The following is a 19,159-nucleotide window of genomic DNA, read 5'->3' as shown; positions in this document are numbered from 1 at the left end:
CCTGAAGAAGCCCCTGGTTTCAGCCTGGCCCAGCTCTAGCTGTTCTGGCCATTTTGGGGAGTGAACCAGCAGATGCAAGAGCTCCCTCTTTCTAACTCTGCCTTTCAAATAAATAAAAACAAATCTCGTAAAAAAGAAAGAAAAAAATAGCTATTTTTATGTTATAGGATTATGTTCTTAGTTTTAAAAAAAAATAATCCACAGAGTTCTAAGGTAATAATAACTGGCCAGAGACTCAGAGAACCAAGAAAACTCCATGCTCCTTAGTAAATTACATATAAACTTCCAAGTCAAAAGAAATACAAAAAATTTTTTAAAGATTTATTATTTATTTCAAAGGATCAGTTACAGAGAGAAAAAGATAAAGAGAGAGAGAGGTCTTCCATCTGCTGGTTCACTTCCCAAATGGCTGCAAGGGCTGGAGCTGGGACGATACAAAGCAAGGAGCCAGTAGCTTCTTCCAGGTCTCACATGTGGGTGCAGGGGCCCAAGCATTCGGGCCATCTTCTGCTGCTTTCCCAGGTGCATTAGCAGGGAGCTGGATCAGAAGTGGAGCAGCCAGGACTTGAACCAGTGCCCATATGGGATGCCAGCACTGCAGGGAGGCTTTATCTGCTGTGCCACAGGACCAGAACCCAAAATATTTTCAACCTTTGTGATGAAGAACATACAGTGCGGGGAGAAAACTCCAGCTTTTTATTTTTTTTATTTAGGAGCAGGTGCTGTGGAGTAGAAGGTTAAACCTTCACCTGAAGTGCCCAGCATCTCATATGGGTACCGGTTCAAGACCTAGCTGCTCCACTTCTGATCCAGCTTCCTGCTAACGTGCCTGGGAAAGCAGAGGAGAACAGCCTAAGTCTTTTGGCACCTGCATCTGCGTGGGAGACCTGGATGAAGCTCCTGGGTTGGGCCTGGCCCAGCCTTGGCCGTTGCAGCCATTTGGGGAGTAACCAATGGATGAAAGACCTCTCTCTCTATAACTCTTTCAAATAAATAAATACATCTTTTTTAAAAAGAAAGATTTGCTGCTGTTACACTTTCTAAATGCCTGCAACAGTCAGGGGTAGGCAAGGCCAAAGCCAGGAGTAAGGATCTCCATCCCGATCTCCCACATGGGTGACAAGAACCTGGGTAACTGGGCCATCATCTGGTGCCTTCCAGGGTGCACCTTAGCAGTGGGCTGGAAGTGCAGAGTAGCCGGAGTTAGGACCAGCACTCTAGTCTGTGATGTGGGTGCCCCAAGCGCTGGCTTAACCCACCACACTGCAGCGCCTGCTCCCTGTCCTTTGTTAACTTAGACTTTACCTTTCTTGCTTAGCTCCCTCAGTTTCAGCCTGAGACGTGGATTTATTTTTCTGTTGTTTTAGAACGTTATGGACTCGGACTTTGTAGCTCTCAAATTCAGAGGTTATAGCAGCTTGTTCTGCCTGTAACATTTAAAAAGGAGAAAACATTTTCTGCTGTAACATGATCTATTTTCCTTCACAGATTAGCAAATTGAGGTGAAGTATTTCTGAAAATTAGGAAAAATGGCTGACATCCTTTCTAGCCTCAATTAATTTCTATAAAAAGTAACTCTTCTGTTGGCTTCATACTTTCTAAGTCTCTGAATGCTGTAGTTTTGTCTGACAAGAGATATTTCTACCATGCTTTCTACTCTGGTAGATACTGACAGCATCTGCTTTTAGAACTTCATACACATAAAGACTTCTTACTTACAACTGTCCTCCCCCCATGCTTCCCCATGTTTAACAATCTTTAACCCAAACGTAAATGTTCAATGCAAACCATTTGTAGGGCTTGGGATTTGCTTTCCCTTTAAAGATAAGAATGGAGAAATGCAACAAAATTATTTTTCCATTTTTTAAACACTCCCAGCCATTCTTTCAAGCGTTATGCTATAGTCACTCAGCCCTCGGACAGGACTGGCTGGGCTGTGTGCTGGAGGACTCGCCTTGGCGGTGCGGCTCTCCTCCTGCAGAGCCGTCACCTTCTGCTGGTAGGCGCTCAGAGTGCGCTGGTGCTGCTCTGCAGATGTCTTCAGGTGCTCGTGAATCTTGTGTTTCTCGGATGTTATTTCAGCCAGCTGAATCTGGGGGGGGGGGTAGGGGAGGGAGTAAGAATCTTTATTTTTAATTAATTGATTTATTTGGAAGGAAGAGTTACAGAGAGAGCCAAGGAGAAACAGAGAGAGATGTTCCATCTGCTGGTTCACTCTCCAAATGGCTGCAACACCCAGGGCTGGGCCAGGCCAAAGCTGCCATCAGCAGCCTCCTTCGGTGGGTGCAGGGGCCCAAGCTCTTGGGACATCTTTCACTGCTTTCCCAGGTGCGTTAGCAGGGGGCTGGATTGGAAGTGGAGCAGCTAAAACACAAGCTGGCACTGCGGGTCAAGGCTTAACCCGCTGCATCATAGCACCAGCCAAGGAATAAGAATCTTTAAATTTAATGCAAGTAAATCAGATCTTCCCTGGATTAATAGGTTTTCCTAACACATAAACTTGGGGTTTGAGGCTTCAGTATACATAAAATGGTATAACTAAATGGTTGAAAATCTGTTTAAGATTTTCAGAGGCAGAGCAAAAAAAGTTCAGTGAGTGAGTTCCCATCCACTGTCTTACTTCCCGAATGCCTGCAACAAGCTGGGAGCCGGGAACTCAATCTGGGTCTCTCATATGGGTGGCAGGGATCCAACTACTTGAGCCATCACCTGCTGCCTCCCAGGGTGTGCATGGCAGGAAGCCAGAACCAGCAGCGGAGCTGGGACTCAAATCCAGGCCCTCCAATATGTGATGGAGGTGTCTTAACAACTAGCCAAAAGCCCACCCAATATTTTTTATTTATTATCATTGTAGAAGCAGAGACAACATAAATAGAACATTCCCCATTTTGTTAAACGGAAATTAAAAATGTAATCATGAAAAAATCCAAGATTACCTAATTATATTTTGTACTATTCTATAGTATAGTAGATTCTCAAAAACATGAAAGCAATAGATCTTGAGCTAAAAGCTATATCCCAGTTAATTGCTAAACTCTACTGTTCCTACCTCCTCAAAATGTTAAGAAAATTTTCTAAATATTCTCATAAGACAAATCCTTATAAGATGATTAAAACAATCTATAAGTGCTACACCACTTCTACACGGAAATTACTTTTACATCTTATAAAGTGCAAAGAACCTTACTTTATAGACTTCTACTTGTTGTTGGCTGGCCTCCAGCTCACCCTTTAAAGATGCTTGAAGTATTAAGTGATCAGTTTCCTACAGAATGAGAATCTTGGTTAAATTAAAGAAATACATTATTCATAAACTATGAATAAATATTAAAATATGAAATCAAGAAATCAACATACTGCTTGCTTTGAATCTGCCAGCTCTTTCTTGGTTTTCACCAGCAATTGCTTGATTTTGGTGTTTTTTTCTTCATATTGTTGCACTGAAGTCTGCAGTAAAGCTAGTATCAGAAATAATTTCAGCAGAAGATGAAACAATTTTATGACTGAATTTAAATACATGAAGACAAGAGTTTTCTTTGTATTAACTCACCCATGAAAGAAAACTAGTTTTAGCTTTTCATTATGGAATATTTCAAACATATTTGACAACAGTACATACAATAAAATCCAATGTATCCATCATCCAGCTTGAATAATTCCAACACATATCTCACCCACCTTATTTCACTCTAACCCAGAGTTAGCTAAGTCTGGCTTATAGGCTTCTTCTGTTAATACAGTTTTACTGGACAACATCATGCTCATTCATTTAAATGCTGTCATTCATTTAAATGCATTAGGGCTACAAAGGAGGCTCACGTAATCATGACAGAGGCTGCATGGCACAGGAAGCGTAAAATATTACCAGTTGGCCCTCTGTGAAAAATGTTTGTCTTTGGAGACTGACCTATACCCTCACCTACTTCCTAAGGCCTCACTGCATTATGTTAAAGCAAATCCATCCAGAATGGGAATGGCAATGGGGGAGGGAGGAGGAAGGGTGGGGCTGGGGGTGGAGGGTGGGTATGATGGGAAGAACCACTGTATTCCTGAAGTTGCACTTATGAAGTTTGTACTCATTAAATAAACGACTTCTCTGGGGGAAAAAATAAAGTAAATCCATCCATATTCAAACACTTCTAAAAGATGGAGATTCCACTGTTAAAAAGGGCTTCAAAAGAGATGCTGTCGGAAGCACTGAGATAGATGTGATGATTTTGACCAGAGGCAGGCAACAGAGGAAGAGTGGAGGCAGTGCATTCCCACAGGGAGCAGTGGGAATTCTACACAAAGCAGACAGACGCTGTGGAGCATGGACACAGTCAACACACAGCAGCAAGTGCGGACCCCATCTGGGTCTCCCGCCGCTGCAGGCTGGTGGGGATGCCAGCTTCTGAGAGCAGAGTATCACTGGTGATACTGACTGAGGGATAACCTCGCAGACCTCAGAGTCTGGCCTGGAGCCCCACTGGGGCGGGGGCCTCCCTAACCCTTTGAAAGAGAAGCACATTTCTTTCTCCCCATCCCCCCACAAGGGTGCCCAGTGACCAGCAGGAAGAAAGCAACATCTCAGCGCCAACAGAGGATGCAGCAGCTCTCAAGTACACACGTGACCAGGGGGTTTCTCAGAGGGATAAATCTGTGTTCCCCACTGACTTTGAGTCTGGCTGGAGGGTTGACAGAGGGCTGGGTGCACACCCAGGACTGTGAGGCATTCCCATTCCCCGACCCTATCACAGGCTCCAGAACTCAAACTGCCAAGGCGGAGCACCCACAGGCAGTTGGCCCTGGGAACACCTCTGCTCTCTCTGTGCATGGAGCAGGCACACAGGGCTGAAAGTAGATCCCCTGTGCCCTATGACTGTGGGAATTCTGTAAATGTACTATAGGGCATGGGGTATAGCTGGGACTCTGTGAAATCACTGGGCCTGGCCTCAGAGGCTTAGAACCCTGATTGCCTGGGGTGGGTCACTTCAGAGGGATCTGTGCTCACACTGAGGATTGCACAGATCCTTTGTGAGGCTCATGTGCCTACATGGGTCAGGTTGTAGCCACTGTGGGCTAATCCTAGGCACTGATCACCTTGGAACAGAGGAGGTGAGGCTGTGGCAACAATAGCATTAGTGATCATGCCCTCCCCATGCTGACAACAGAGGAGCTCTACCACGCCCAACCTGGGTGTCACCCTGGACTCTTGATCCACTCTTGAGCACTGACCAGAGCTTCCTGGCCTTACCCAGCACATGCCTCTAGCTATCCTCTGAAGGAGCGGACACTCCACTAAGCCACAGAGGCATACTTCAAAGAAAGAAGCCATCAGAGGAGAAAATCAACAAGTGAAGATGGAGAGACTGATGAAATGTCTGAAAGTCAATTATAAAGACTACTCAGAAAGAAACATCAATTCATGAGAGAAAGAAAGCCATATACGATATGGATGAAAAATTTTGCTGAGAGATAGACGTTTGGAGAAAAATCAAACTGAAGTATTAGAAATGAAGAATTCAATATGTCAAATAGAAAATACAGAGTCAGGAGTCAATACTAGACTTGGTGTGGCAGAAGAAAGAATATCCAAGCTAGAAGACAAATCACTGGAAATATCTCAGATTAAAAAAAGAGAAGGACAAATTAGAAAAACTCAAAATAGTGTTTAGATTTATGGGACAGTATCAAACAACCAAATACACATGTCTTAGAGTTCCTGCAGCTGTGGAAAGACATGATGGGGTAGAAGGCCTATGCAGTGATATCATAGCAGAAAACTATCCTAATTTGGAGAAAGGGACATCCTAGTATTGGAAGCACACAGAACTAATGGACTTGATCAGAAAAGAGCTTCACCATGTCACATTATAACCAAACTTTCAAGAACAAAATGTAGGGGCTGGTGCTGTGGCACAGTGGGTAAGGCTGCAGTCTGTGGTGCTGGCATCCCATGTGGGCACTGGTTTGAGTCCTGGCTGCTCCACTTCTGATCTAGCTCTCTGCTATGGCCTGGGAAAGCAGTAGAAGATGGCCCAAGTCCTTGGGCCACTGCACCCACATGGGAGACCCGGGGGGTGGGGGAAGTAAAGAAATGATCCTAAAATGTGTATGAAAGGAACACCAGATTACCTTCAGAGGACCCACAATTAGATTAACAGCTGGTTTCTCATTAGAAGCCCTACAGGCTAGGAGAGAATGGAGAGACATAGTCCTAAAAGAAACTGTCAGCTCAGAATACTGTACCCAGTAAAGTTCTCATTTATAAATGAAGGTGAAATAAAGATCTTCCAAAACAAACATAAATTGAAAGAATCTGACACTACTTGTCCAGCCTGACATATGATTCTTAAGAATGTGCTACACAGAGAAACAAAGAATGATAGTCATCATTATGAAAGAAGGTGAAGGCAGAAAATCTCCTAATGAAAGTACAAAGGAAATTCAAAGCAAACAACAGGAATATTTATGGGAAAATGGTAGGACCAAGTCACTGCTTATCAATAACTTTGAAATGTAAATGGCCTAAATTCTCCAATTAAAAGACACTGGCTGAATGTATTAAAAAAGAAGACCTATCTATTTGCTGCCTACAAGAAACATACCTCACCAACAAAGATATACACAGACTGAAAATGAAAGGATGGAAAAAAGATATTCTGTGCTAATGCCACAAACGAGCAGGTATAGCCATTCTAATACCAGATAAAATAGACTTTAACACACAAACTGTTAAAAAAGACAAAGAAGGGCATTATGTAATGATAATACATAATTATCAGGGAGTTGTGACTCTTGTAAATGTATATAAACCCAATGCCAGGCTACTTGGCTATTTAAAACAAATGTTAATGGATCTAAAGGAAGAAACAGACTCCAACACAATAATAATGGGGGAATTCAACACCCCAATTTCATCAATGGACAGACAGATCAACTAAATGGAAAATCAACAAAGAAACAATAGAGCTAATGTACACTATGTACCAAATGGACCTTACTGGTATCTACAGAACATTTCACCAGTGCTGATATTGTGGCATAGTGGTTAAAGCTGCCAAATGCCATGCTGGCATCCCATGTGGGCACCGCTTCAAGTCCCAGTTGTTCCACTTCTGATCCAGCTCCCTGCTATGTGCCTGAGAAAGCAGAGAATACGGCCAAGTGTTTGGACTCCTCCTAAACCCACGCAGGAGATCTGGAAGAGGCTCCTGGCTCCTGGTTTTGGCCTGGCCCAGCCCTGGCTGTTGCGGCCTTTGGGAAGCGAATTGGCAGATGGAAGATCTCTTTCCCTCTCTGCCTCTCCCTCTCTCTCTCTGTAATGCTACTTTTCAAATAAATAAATAAATCTTTAAAAAACCCCATTTCATCCCACAGTTGCAGGATACACAGTCTTTTCATCAATGCATGGAATTTTCTCTAGGGTAGACCACATGCTAGGCCATAAAGCAAGTCTCAAAAATTCAAGAAAATCAAAATCATACCATGTATCTTTTCTGACCACAGCAGAAGGAAGCTGGAAATTAAAAACTTAAGAAACTTTAGAAAATATGCAAACACATGGGAAACTGAACAAAATGCTCCTGAATTAATAGTGGGTCATACAAGAAATCAAAAGGGAAATCCAAAAATTCCTGGAAACAAATAAAGATAACATATTGAACTCATGGGATACAGCAAAAACAGCATTAAGAGGGACATTTATAGCAATTTAGTGCCTATATCAAGAAATTGGAAAGCTATCAAATAAACAATCAATGGAACTCAACATCATAGAAAAACAATAAAACAAACCCAAAATTAGTAGGAGGAAAGGACTAATTAAAAATAGAGAATAAACAAAATTGAAACCAAAAACATGATACAAAAGATCAATGAAATAAAGAGTTGGCTTTTTGAAAAAAATCAACCAAACTGATACACCATTGGCCCAACCAGAAAAAAAAAAAGAAGAGGGAAGACCCAAATCAATAAAATCAGAAATGAAAAAGAATGTGATACCACAGATACCACAGAAATAAAATGAATCATCAGGAATTACTACAAAGAGCTATATGCCAACAAATTGGAAAATCTAGAAGAAATGGCTAGATTTCTAGACATATACAATCTACCAAAATTGAGTCTTGAAAACATAGAAAGCTTAAATAGACCAATAACCAAGATGGAGATTCAATCAGTAATAAGGACCCTCCTAAAAAAGAAAGCCCAGGACTGGATGGCTTCACTGCTGAATTCTATCAAACTTTTAAAGAAATAATTCCAATCTTTCTCAAATTATTCAAAACAATTGAACGGAGAGAATCCTCCCAAACTCTTATGGAGGCCAGAATCACCTTAATTCTAAAACCAGAAAAAAATATAACAAATAAAGAAAACTATACAGTACCACTGATGACCAAGGATGCAAAAATCCTCAACAAAACACTAGCTAATTGAACCCAACAACACATCAGAAAGTTCATTCACCTGGACCAAATAGGGATTTACCCCTGGTATGCAAATCAATGTGATACATTACATTACATTAACAAATTAAAGAATAAAAACCACATGATTATCTCAATTGAAGCAAAGAAAGCAGTTGGTAAAATACAAAATCCTTTCATTATAAAATCCTTAAGCAAACTGGGTATAGAAAAACATAATTAAGGCAATATATGACAAACCCACTTCCAGTATCATACTGAACGCAGAAAAGTTGGAAGCATTTCCGCTAAGATCTGGAACCAGACAAGGATGCCCACTTTCACCATTGCTATTCAATACAATTCTGGAAGTTTTAGTCAGAGTAATTAATTAGGCAAGAAAAAGAAATCAAATGAAAAGCAGGAAGTCAGACTATCACTGTTTGCATCTGATATGATTCTATATATAGGAGAACCAAAAGATTCCATCAACAGACTATTGGAACTCATAAGACAGTTTGGTAAAGTCAACACACAAAAATCAATAGCCTTGGGCCGGTGCCATGGCTCACTAGGCTAATCCTCCGCCTTGCGGTGCCGGCACACTGGGTTCTAGTCCTGGTCGGGGCGGCGGATTCTGTCTCGGCTGCCCCTCTTCCAGGCCAGCTCTCTGCTGTGGCCCGGGAGTGCAGTGGAGGATGGCCCAAGTGCTTGGGCCCTGCACCCCATGGGAGACCAGGAGAAGCACCTGGCCACGGTGGCCATTGGAGGGTGAACCAACGGCAAAGGAAGACCTTTCTCTCTGTCTCTCTCTCACTGTCCACTCTGTCAAAAATAAAAAAAATAAAAAACAAAAAACAAAAAAACCAATAGCCTTTGTATACACAGACAATGGCACGGCTGAGAAAGAACTTGTAAGATCAGTTCCATTCACAATAACTACAAAAAATTTAAATACCTTGGAATAAGTTTAACCAAGGACATGAAAGATCTTTACAATGAAAATTATAAAACATTGGAGAAAGACAAAGACACAAAAAATGGAAAAAATCTTCCATGTTTGTGGATGGGAAGAATTAACATAATCAAAACGTCCATACTATCCAAAATAATTTACAGGTTCAATGTGATCCCAATCAAAATGTCAACAACTTATTCTCAGGTATAGAAAAAAGTGATGCTAAAATTCATATGGAAGCTTACAAGAAACCCTGAACAGATAAAGCAATTTTAAACAAAAACAATGCTGGAGGCATCAGAATGCTAGACTTCAAGACATACTACAGGGCAGTTATAATCAAAACAGGCTGGTATTGGCACAAAAGTAGACAGATCAATGGAACAGAATAGGAACCCCAGAAATTAATCCACGCACACACAACCAATCAATCTTTGACAATCAAGCTGAAATTAATCCCTGGAGAAAGGACAGTCTTTTCAACAACTGGTGGTAAGAAAATTGGATCTATGTGTGCACAATTATGAAATAAGACCCCCACCTTACACCTTGTAAAAAAAAAATCAACTCAAAATTTATTTAGGATGTAAATCCATGACTGATATCATCAAATTACTAGAGGAAAACGTTGGGGAACTCTGCAAGACATTGGCATAGGCAAAGACTTCTTGGAAAAGACCCCAGAGGCACAATCAATGAAAGCAAAAATAGACAAATGGGATTATATCAAGCTAAAATGCTTCTGCACTGCAAAAGAAACACAGCAAAGTGAAGAGGCAACTGACAGAATGGGAGAAAATATTTGCCAACTATGCAACTGATAAAGGATCCATAATATTTATTTGAAAGGCAGAGAGAAAGAGAGAGAACGGTCTTTCATCTGTTGGTTCAATCCCAAAATTGCTGAAATGGTCAGAGCTGGCTGATCTGAAGCCAGGAGCCAGGAGTTTTTTCTGGATCTCCCATGCGGGTGCAGGGGCCCAACACTTGGGCCATCTTCTACTGCTTTCCTAGGCCACAGCAGGAAGCTGGATCAGAACTGGAGCACCCGGGACTCCAACTGGTGCCCATATGGGATGCTGGCACCGCAGGAAGACTTAACCTACTATGCCACAGCACAAGCCCCAAGATATCTTAATCATATTTAACTTCTCCTTAACAAGTCAAGACTTCCAAAATAATAGTTTAATTTTTGCCCACACCACGGCTGCAGAAAGAAAGGTCATTTGTTAATTCCTGTTTTCTCTCCAAAATTTACCTTTGGGAGGTAACCTGACCCCCAACTTTCAATGGTTTAGTCTATAGAACCTCTCTCCCTTGAGTTCTTAGCACTCACTGTCGGTACCACACATTTCTGTTCGTTACCAGTGAGAAGTGGGGGTGGACTTCTCAGTGAACAGCTCCTTTCAGTTTTTCCAAGGTACCAAGACTGTCTGAACTGGCTGACTTGAAAACATATGTATTCTGAGATGGGTGTTTGATCCAGTGCTTAACGTACTGCTTGAGATGACTGTATTCCATGTGAGATTCCAGCTTCTTGCTAATGCAGTCCAGGAAGCAGCAGCAGATGGCTCAAGTGGGTGAGTCCCTGCCACCCATGTAGGAGATCTGAATTGGGATCCTGGTTCCTGGCTCCTGGCTTCAGCATAGCTCAGCCCAGCACCCACAGACATTTGGGGAGTGAGATAGCAGATGGGAGCTCTTTCTCTGCTTCTCAAATAAGCAAATTTAAAAATAAAGAAAAAGACTAATTGACAAAATGAAATGTTTGCACTGCAGGAATGTAACTCAGAACTGTCATTCAACTTGTACTAAGAACTTAACTCAAAGCTACTGTATATGCAAAGTGATTTGTCTACAAACTATACAATCCATTCAATTACCTACTTAGTCTAAATTTTATCTTTACATACAGGCAGATAATCAGAACTCTGCTCCTGAATTTTATTGTTCACTCAAATCACTCTTGAGATGTGATGTGGTCACCACCTAATAATGCAGTGTGCCTATGGAACAGCCTTGGCAGAAGTGCTATTTTATTAATTGTGAGGATATTACTGAGAACACCAGTTCACCATGTCAGTAGTTTCTAAACTAGCATTAACTTCAAATCACATATGAAAGCTTTTGAAAAGAAATGTCCAGGCTCCACATTCGAAGACTTTGATTCACCACATCTGTGACTAGGCTTCCCAAAAAAGTTCCACCTGTGATGTCTGATCTACAACACAGGCCTAGGTTCCTGATCACACAGTGTTTCTTTTATAAAAATGTCTGAATGTTCTCTGACACATCTTAGTGATGTGGGGTAGGCATGCAATTAGCGAAGGACAGAAGAGGCTGCCAGCAGTGTCCTTGCTGTAGCCCTGCACTGCTAAAACACCCCACCCCTTTAAAAACAATCTGACACACCACTTTCCTGTGGTGCACCTGGGCCTCCTCCATCACGCAGGAAATGCTAAGAACACATCAGGGCAAAAGGACACTGCCCACCCCATTCAACTAAAAATCAAATGTTCATTCAGCCAAGGTTTTTTGGTGTGTATTTATTGTTTTCCCTCTGGTCTCTTACAGGAGCTCTTCACACCTGGTTTTTCTCAGAAGCCCTACTTCACTCTAACCCAGGAAGCTTTCTGCCTGGCTGATACCTCCGCATCTGTCCCCCTGGCTGGCAGATGGACCCACAGAAGCAGGACACCTGTGTCGTGCAGCTCCTGCAGCCGTAAGGCCCAGAATATTTCAACATTCTCTTGGTGCGGCTGCTGCTGCTCCTAGAGGCACAGCCTTTCCACTGTGAAGCCAAACTCCGCGGCTCCTCTGTTCCTGTCTGTCTCCTCTCCCCAGCGCTCTGGGGCTGCTGCTGCTTAAAGAAGAGCTCTCATATGTGGATTAATATTTTTTTAAAATCCCAAATTTTTCAATAAAATTTTCTTAAAAGGTCAGACAATGAGTATTACAGGCTTTGACTTGCTTTTTTCACCCCCAAACTTCTGCTTTAAAGGAGAACTATCTTCAAACAAAAACAACAATGAATTATGTTTACACCACATATAGAAGTAAAATGTACAAAGGACAAAAGAGGAAGGAAATAAAGTATGTTACTGTAAATTTCCTACACTACACATGAAGGGATATAATTTACTTGAAAATAATGTGATACATTCAACAATGTGTATTTAAAGCCTTAAGGCAACTACTAAAAGCTAACGAAGAGGAACTGCTAATAAACTTATAAAGGAAGTAAAACGGTAGCATAGGAAAGTCAAGTAATTCCAGAGAAGTAGAAAAAGGAAATAAAGATCAAAACAAACAGGACACAATCAGAAAGGAGGTAGATTTAAACTTAATCACATATATGATCATGTTAAAATACATGGATTATTTAAATATTTCAATTAAATAACAAATTATCATGTTGGAGGGAAAAGCAAAACTCAATTACATGCAATCTAAAAGAATACTTCATAATTAAAAGTCCAAGGATTACAAAAGATATGCCATGTAAATAATAAAGAGGGAGTGGTTATAAACATCAAGTAATAATAGCGAAGAAGACTTTAGAAAAAGGAATAGTAGTAGGGAGAGAAAACGTTCCTCAATATAACACAGGAATGAATTCATTAAGAATTTAACAACCCCAAATGTGCATATAGCCCAATATTAGAGTTTCTAAATACATAAAGAAAAACTGACAGAATTGAAAAGAGAGATCCACCATTATAGCTAGAGATATCAACACACCTCTTGTAGCACTTGGTAGAAAAAGTGGACAGAAAGTCATTAAGACTATGCAAGACTCAAACACCATCATCGACTGGTTTGATGAAAACTCTATCCAACAACTACACTGTTTTCAAGTACATAAGGAACATTCATTGAAATGAAATCCTATGTTGGGCCATAAAACAAAGCTCAAATTTAAAAGGACATACAGAGTGTGTTCTCTAACTGCAAATGAAGTAAATTAGAAATCATTTACAGAAAGATAACTGAAAAAATTCTTTTAAGTATCTAGAAATTAAACAACATACTTATAAATACTCCATGGACCAAAAACACAAAAAACTCATAAAAGAAACTTAAAAATATTCTGAACTGAATTAAAATAGGAATAAAACATACCAGTTAAGGGCACAACATATCAATTTGTGAGATACAGTTAGAGCACCTATGGGGAAATTTGTATGCTGACACTAGAAAAAAATGTTTTGGATAAAATGGAATACAATCACTTTAAAATGAAACGTTTCACAGATTTTTCAAACCTGTTAGTAAATTGCTGGCAAAGAGCACTTTCATCTTTGTATTACTCAAATGACATCACTGCATCAGCACCAGGTGGACCTATAAACTTCTTAGTGGCAGATGGTTTACAACAACTGGATGGCAGTCAAAGACTGGTGAAACCAACAGCTAATGCCTATTCCCAGCCCTGACCCATCCCCAATTCTGTGATAATGAATAATTACAAAGTGAATTTAATTTTACTCACTCATTTCTTCCTGTAGGGTTTCTTGTTTCTGTTTTTGAATTTTTATTTCTTGCTCCAAATCTTCTATTTTGCTATTTTTATTGGTTAACTTTTGATTTAGTTCTTTCATCAAACGTTCATAATCAGCTATTTCCATATTCATTAATGTAGTTTGTTGGGCATCCTGTATGTTTTACAGATAAAAGGTTTATATAATACTAGATCAGTTAATTTCATTTGTAAAAATTTTAAAATTGACACTACAGGAATAAACTGGTTCTATTATACTTTTCTGGAATATGAAAGTACTATGCACAGTAATGAAGATATGAGAAGTTGGATACATTTTAGTTTTTAACTGTACAACATGATGTATTTTCTAGTAGTGTAACAAAACTTTCTTGGTTTCACTGTATTTCATTATAACTTTCATTAATCACAATGTTTTTCTAGGGCTTATATTTATGAAATATATTTTTTAAAAGATATATTTATTTTGGGGCCAGTGCTGTGGCGCAGTCAGTTAACGGCCCTGGCCTGAAGCACTGGCATCCCATATGGGCGCTGGTTAGAGACCCAGCTGCTCCACTTCCGATTCAGCTCTCTGCTATGGCCTGGGAAAGCAGTGGAAGATGGCCCAAGTGCTTGGGCCCCTGCACCTGCGTGGGAGACCTGGAAGAAGCTTCTGGCTCCTGGCTTCAGATTGGCGCAGCTCCAGCCATTGTGGCCATTTGAGGAGTGAACCTGCAGATGGAAGATTTCTCTCTCTGTCTGCCTCTCCTCTTTCTATGTAATTCTGATTTTCAAATAAATAAATAGAATTCCACCATGGTCTCCCACATGGGTGGCAGGGGCTAAAGCAGTTGGGCCATCATCTGCTGCCTTCCTGGGCACACTGTAGAGTATCTGGGACTCAAACCAGCACTCTGATATGGGCTGCTGACATTGCAAGCCATGGCTTAACCCAATGCACCACAATGCCACCCCAAATTAGTATTTTAAGCAGTTCTTATTGTACTTTTCAGTTGAGCCAATTCTTTGAAAAGGTTGAAAAAATTATCCACATTTCTAAGTATAATATAAATCTCAAGCTTTGACATTCATTTCAGATATTAACTGTTATTTTTTCACAAATGATCAGATGTAGAAAATGAAACAGTGTCAAATCAAAGTGTAATAATTTGTCAACTAGATTCTTATGGGAAGATAGGTACTTAAAGGAGCTAAATTTTCACTTTTTTGAGGCTAAGAATTTATTTAAGCACTACAAATATTAAAAAATATTCCTTTCTAATATGTATAGTTAACAATGTGAATATTGACCTTGGTATTTTATTTTACCTTTTTAACTAGCTCTAATTCTTGCATGGTTTTCTGGAGCTGTTTCTTTTCCAGTTGAAGTTGTAGCTGAAGTTCTTCAAGTTCATTTACAGTACTGGTATGTTCCTAAAATTAAAAGTAACGATACAACCAACGTTAAAAAGGTATATGTAGAGGGTTATACATTAAATCTGACACATTGGAATACAAAAAGCTTGGAGTCTTTCAACATTTAAAGCATGGCCTAAATCCTAGCTTGGATCCTTAAATGTAGAGCTGTTACACATTAAGGAATTACATGCACTCTGCTGTATGCACACATGCTGCTCTTTCCTTCAGGTATTTTGATACATCACTATACACATGAATCCATCACAGGACTGTTTGTACCTGTATCTTCTGCTCTTTCTGAAGTTTTTCTGCTTCCAATTCTTTGTCTACCATTGCTTTGGCTCTCTGGACTTCTAAAATTTGTACTTCTAATAACTTAGCATTGGACTGTAGTGTCTCAATTCGAGCCTGGAGGTCTTCATTATCTGAATTTAATTTTTCACACTGAAATGACAAACATTACATTACTTTAAACATGTAGGAAATACACACAGGAGAGGAAGAATAAAAACAGAGAATACTAGCACTGTCCACAAAATATAGCCTTCCAATCTAGCCCCCAGAATGGCAATGTTATATGAAGAATGAACTTAAAAATCTGTCATGGTTGATATTTATATGCCATATCTCATAAGAGGCCAGGGATACCTCTAGAGCAAAAGGCATAAATGAAAAAAACAAACAGAAAAACCCCAGGGGAAATGAGATTAGAGTAAGCAGACAGGATGGCTGCTATCTGTTTGTCGTCAAATTTTCTCAACAGTGGGCAGAATACACATGGTAACTGTATACAAGTATCACATGGTAACTGTATACAACTGTATACTGTATTACAAGTATTACAGTATATATTATTAATACTTGTTAATTTAATTTTTCTCAGATAATTTGCTTTCTGCTTCAGCCAACTGAGGGTTGGCCTTGCAGCCACGATCGGCACACAAGCAGCGTCAGTACTGGAGCCTCTGTCTTGGCCCTGCAGAATGCCCAGTACACACACAGGACTCAGCTCATACACGGCACTGGTAATTTTTATGTGACAGTATTGGCATTAGAATAGACTTATTGTAATTTTCATGTTTGAATTTCCTCAATTTAACATTACCTGAAAAGTTGAATTTCTTAATTGTTTTGTAAGGTCTTCTATATGATGTTCAAAATTATTAGCACGCTCTTTTTCCACATCCAACTGCTCTGACTGCTTATCATATTCTAACAAAAGATTCTGTAATGTGAGAAAGGTTTAACTGTAGCATGTCACTATGCATTCAGTAGATCACACAGTATCATCAAACCACCTTGATATAAAATTTCAGAGTTTATTCCGAACACTCAAAAAATATTTACCTAAATTTCACATTTGATGGAATACCTAACTGGCATTAGGGAATAAAATTAGCACAATTCAGGTGAATTTTAGGATAGGGTAGTATACACTAAAAAGGAAGAAAATAGTAAATGAATATTTAACTCTGGGGTTAAATATTCTACTCATCAAGAAATGAAACATGAACAAATTTAAAGATGGAGGAGAAAAAGTTTAACCCGGACACTTATTAACTTTGCCTGAGAAATTTTGATGAGGAAAACGTTTCAAGCCAGGTGTATTGAAGGGGGGAGTGCTAAGTGAAGGACATTACATAATTACAGTCTACTAAACTATGCAGCAAAACTTCCAATACTTTCTGAAGAAGTAAAACCAACTGAATTTCTTTCTCTGATATTTCTAGTTGGCCTACTCAGTCGGGCCAGACTGACATTTTCTGTTATACAGCAGCTAATTAGGCCATTTCTTTTTTTATTTATTTTTTATTTTTTGACAGGCAGAGTGGATAGTGAGAGAGAGACAGAGAGAAAGGTCTTCCTTTTTGCCGTTGGTTCACCCTCCAATGGCTGCTGCGGCCGGCGCATCGTGTTGATCTGAAGCCAGGAGCCAGGTGCTTCTCCTGGTCTCCCATGCGGGTGCTGTTATACAGCAGTTAATTAGGCCATTTCTTTATTTTTATTTTTATTTTTTTATTTTTTATTTTTTATTTTTTATTTTTTGACAGGCAGAGTGGATAGTGAGAGAGACAGAGAGAAAGGTCTTCCTTTTTGCTGTTGGTTCACCCTCCAATGGCTACTGCGGCCGGCGCATCGTGTTGATCTGAAGCCAGGAGCCAGGTACTTCTGGTCTCCCATGCGGGTGCAGGGCTCAAGGACTTGGGCCATCCTCCACTGCCTTCCCGGGCCATAGCAGAGAGCTGGACTGGAAGAGGGGCAACCGGGATAGAATCTGGCGCCCCAACCAGGACTAGAACCCGGTGTGCCGGCGCCATAAGGTGGAGGATTAGCCTGTTAAGCCACGGCGCCGGCCCCCTCATAAAACTCTTCAATCCATTCAGAAGTTACTTCGGTACATGGAATGAAATTAAAAACCTGACTAGATTTTTCTCAGCTGTCTAATTCCTTCTTCATTGGCTTGTGTCTTTAAATTTTCAAATCATCCTTTGTGACTCATTTTCATTAGGAAACCCAAAAACAGAATTTTACTTTTAAAAGCTAGTATTTTAAAGGCACTCTTCAAAGCTTAACTGCAAAACCTCAATTTTCACTACACTGTACAAACAGAAAAAAAAAATACAAGGTGACTATTTTATGGACAAGAGTTGCAAATTTTCAGTCCATTCATTAACTCAGAAGTGACAAATACAACTTGCTACTAGAAAACCTATTTACCTTATAGCTTTCCGCTCCTTGGATGAGATCTCTGACAGAAGCAGACAACTGATCCTTTTCTGACCGAACAGATTCAAGTTCTTCCTTCAGATTCTGGGCCTATTTTAAATACATGGTAAAGTTGAAAAGTTTTCAAGGAGATAAAATTCCTGGCTTTCTAAAACATGATGCCTGAATCTTACCTCTTTCCTGCTAGAATCTAGTTCTTTCTTTGCCTTCACAGCAACTAGTTTTATCTTACTTATTTTCTCCTCCTTCTCTTTGGATTCTTTTTCCAGATTTCCTAAAAACAGACAACAAAAGGATTATTCAGTGGTAAAGAATTCAATAGAAAAATGGAATTAAAACATACATTTATTTTGGTGCTGAAAGATTCTTGAAATCCATGCATGGGGTCTCACAATATGTATTTTTCATGAACCTACTGAAGACTCCCTTGTTGTATAAATTTAAAAACAATTTTTTCCACCAAAATAATCATTTAATTCCATTTTTTTCTGTGCACTTTACGAAGCATACTTGTTTGTGAACCCAAAAGTAAGAAAAAAATCAAAATTATTTGCTTAATTTAGCTCAGACATTGCTTTTTGAGAACATATAATCTTTAAGTTAAAGTAGAGAAAACAAACTTTCTTTTTTTAAAAATTAACTTATTTATTTGAAAGGAAGAGTTAGAGAGGGAGAGACAGAGGCAGATTTTCCATTAGCCTCTCCTGACAGCTCTTTGAGCACATGGTCCACACCTTATTCATCTCCTTTCTGTTGCCAGAAACAAAACAGTTGGGTATTCAAATAAAGACTGTTAAATGAATGAAAAATTAAAAAAAAAAAATTGTGAAAGGAAAGGAGGCATGAGATAAGGACTGCCACTTAACAATTCACTAACTGGCCTTTACAGTTCCCACTCTATTCTAATTGTAACAAGAATTTTTCTAATCAATTTGTGACGACATTTATAAAAGTGTAATTACCGATTTTTTCTTCCAGCTCTTTCATTGGGGAGTGCTGATCAGTTTTTATAGGTGTTTTCTCTAAAGAATCCTAGATTTTATAGGGAAAACAAAAACAAAAAGAATTCATTTCATCCCCCAAGATGAACTGACCATCGTATTAAGCATGAGAAAATCATTACCAAAGAGAATTCGTACAAAAAGCAATCTGGTCAACAGTCTTTTTCTTCCTGTGACA

At 39.7% G+C, this 19,159-nt stretch overlaps 1 protein-coding gene across 1 annotated transcript in view; it reads right to left on the bottom strand.

Annotated features, from left to right (window-relative positions):
* GCC2 (GRIP and coiled-coil domain containing 2) overlaps nt 1-19,159 on the bottom strand; it is a 59,748-nt gene that overhangs the window by 25,596 nt on the left and 14,993 nt on the right. Inside the window, exons 7-17 of the mRNA XM_062210049.1 lie at nt 18,943-19,012; nt 18,154-18,254; nt 17,972-18,070; nt 16,359-16,478; nt 15,533-15,697; nt 15,164-15,268; nt 13,844-14,006; nt 3,358-3,458; nt 3,188-3,265; nt 1,951-2,092; nt 1,306-1,423 (exon numbers count right to left, since the gene is read on the bottom strand). Of these exons, the coding sequence (XP_062066033.1) occupies nt 1,306-1,423; nt 1,951-2,092; nt 3,188-3,265; nt 3,358-3,458; nt 13,844-14,006; nt 15,164-15,268; nt 15,533-15,697; nt 16,359-16,478; nt 17,972-18,070; nt 18,154-18,254; nt 18,943-19,012 (1,262 nt within the window). The remainder of the gene's footprint in view (nt 1-1,305; nt 1,424-1,950; nt 2,093-3,187; nt 3,266-3,357; nt 3,459-13,843; nt 14,007-15,163; nt 15,269-15,532; nt 15,698-16,358; nt 16,479-17,971; nt 18,071-18,153; nt 18,255-18,942; nt 19,013-19,159) is intronic.

This window comes from Lepus europaeus, chromosome 13, assembly GCF_033115175.1.
Source record: "Lepus europaeus isolate LE1 chromosome 13, mLepTim1.pri, whole genome shotgun sequence".
NCBI classification, from domain to species: domain Eukaryota; kingdom Metazoa; phylum Chordata; class Mammalia; order Lagomorpha; family Leporidae; genus Lepus; species Lepus europaeus.
The sequence above is the reverse complement of the archived record's forward strand: the minus strand, read 5'-3'. Positions and strand labels throughout refer to the sequence as shown.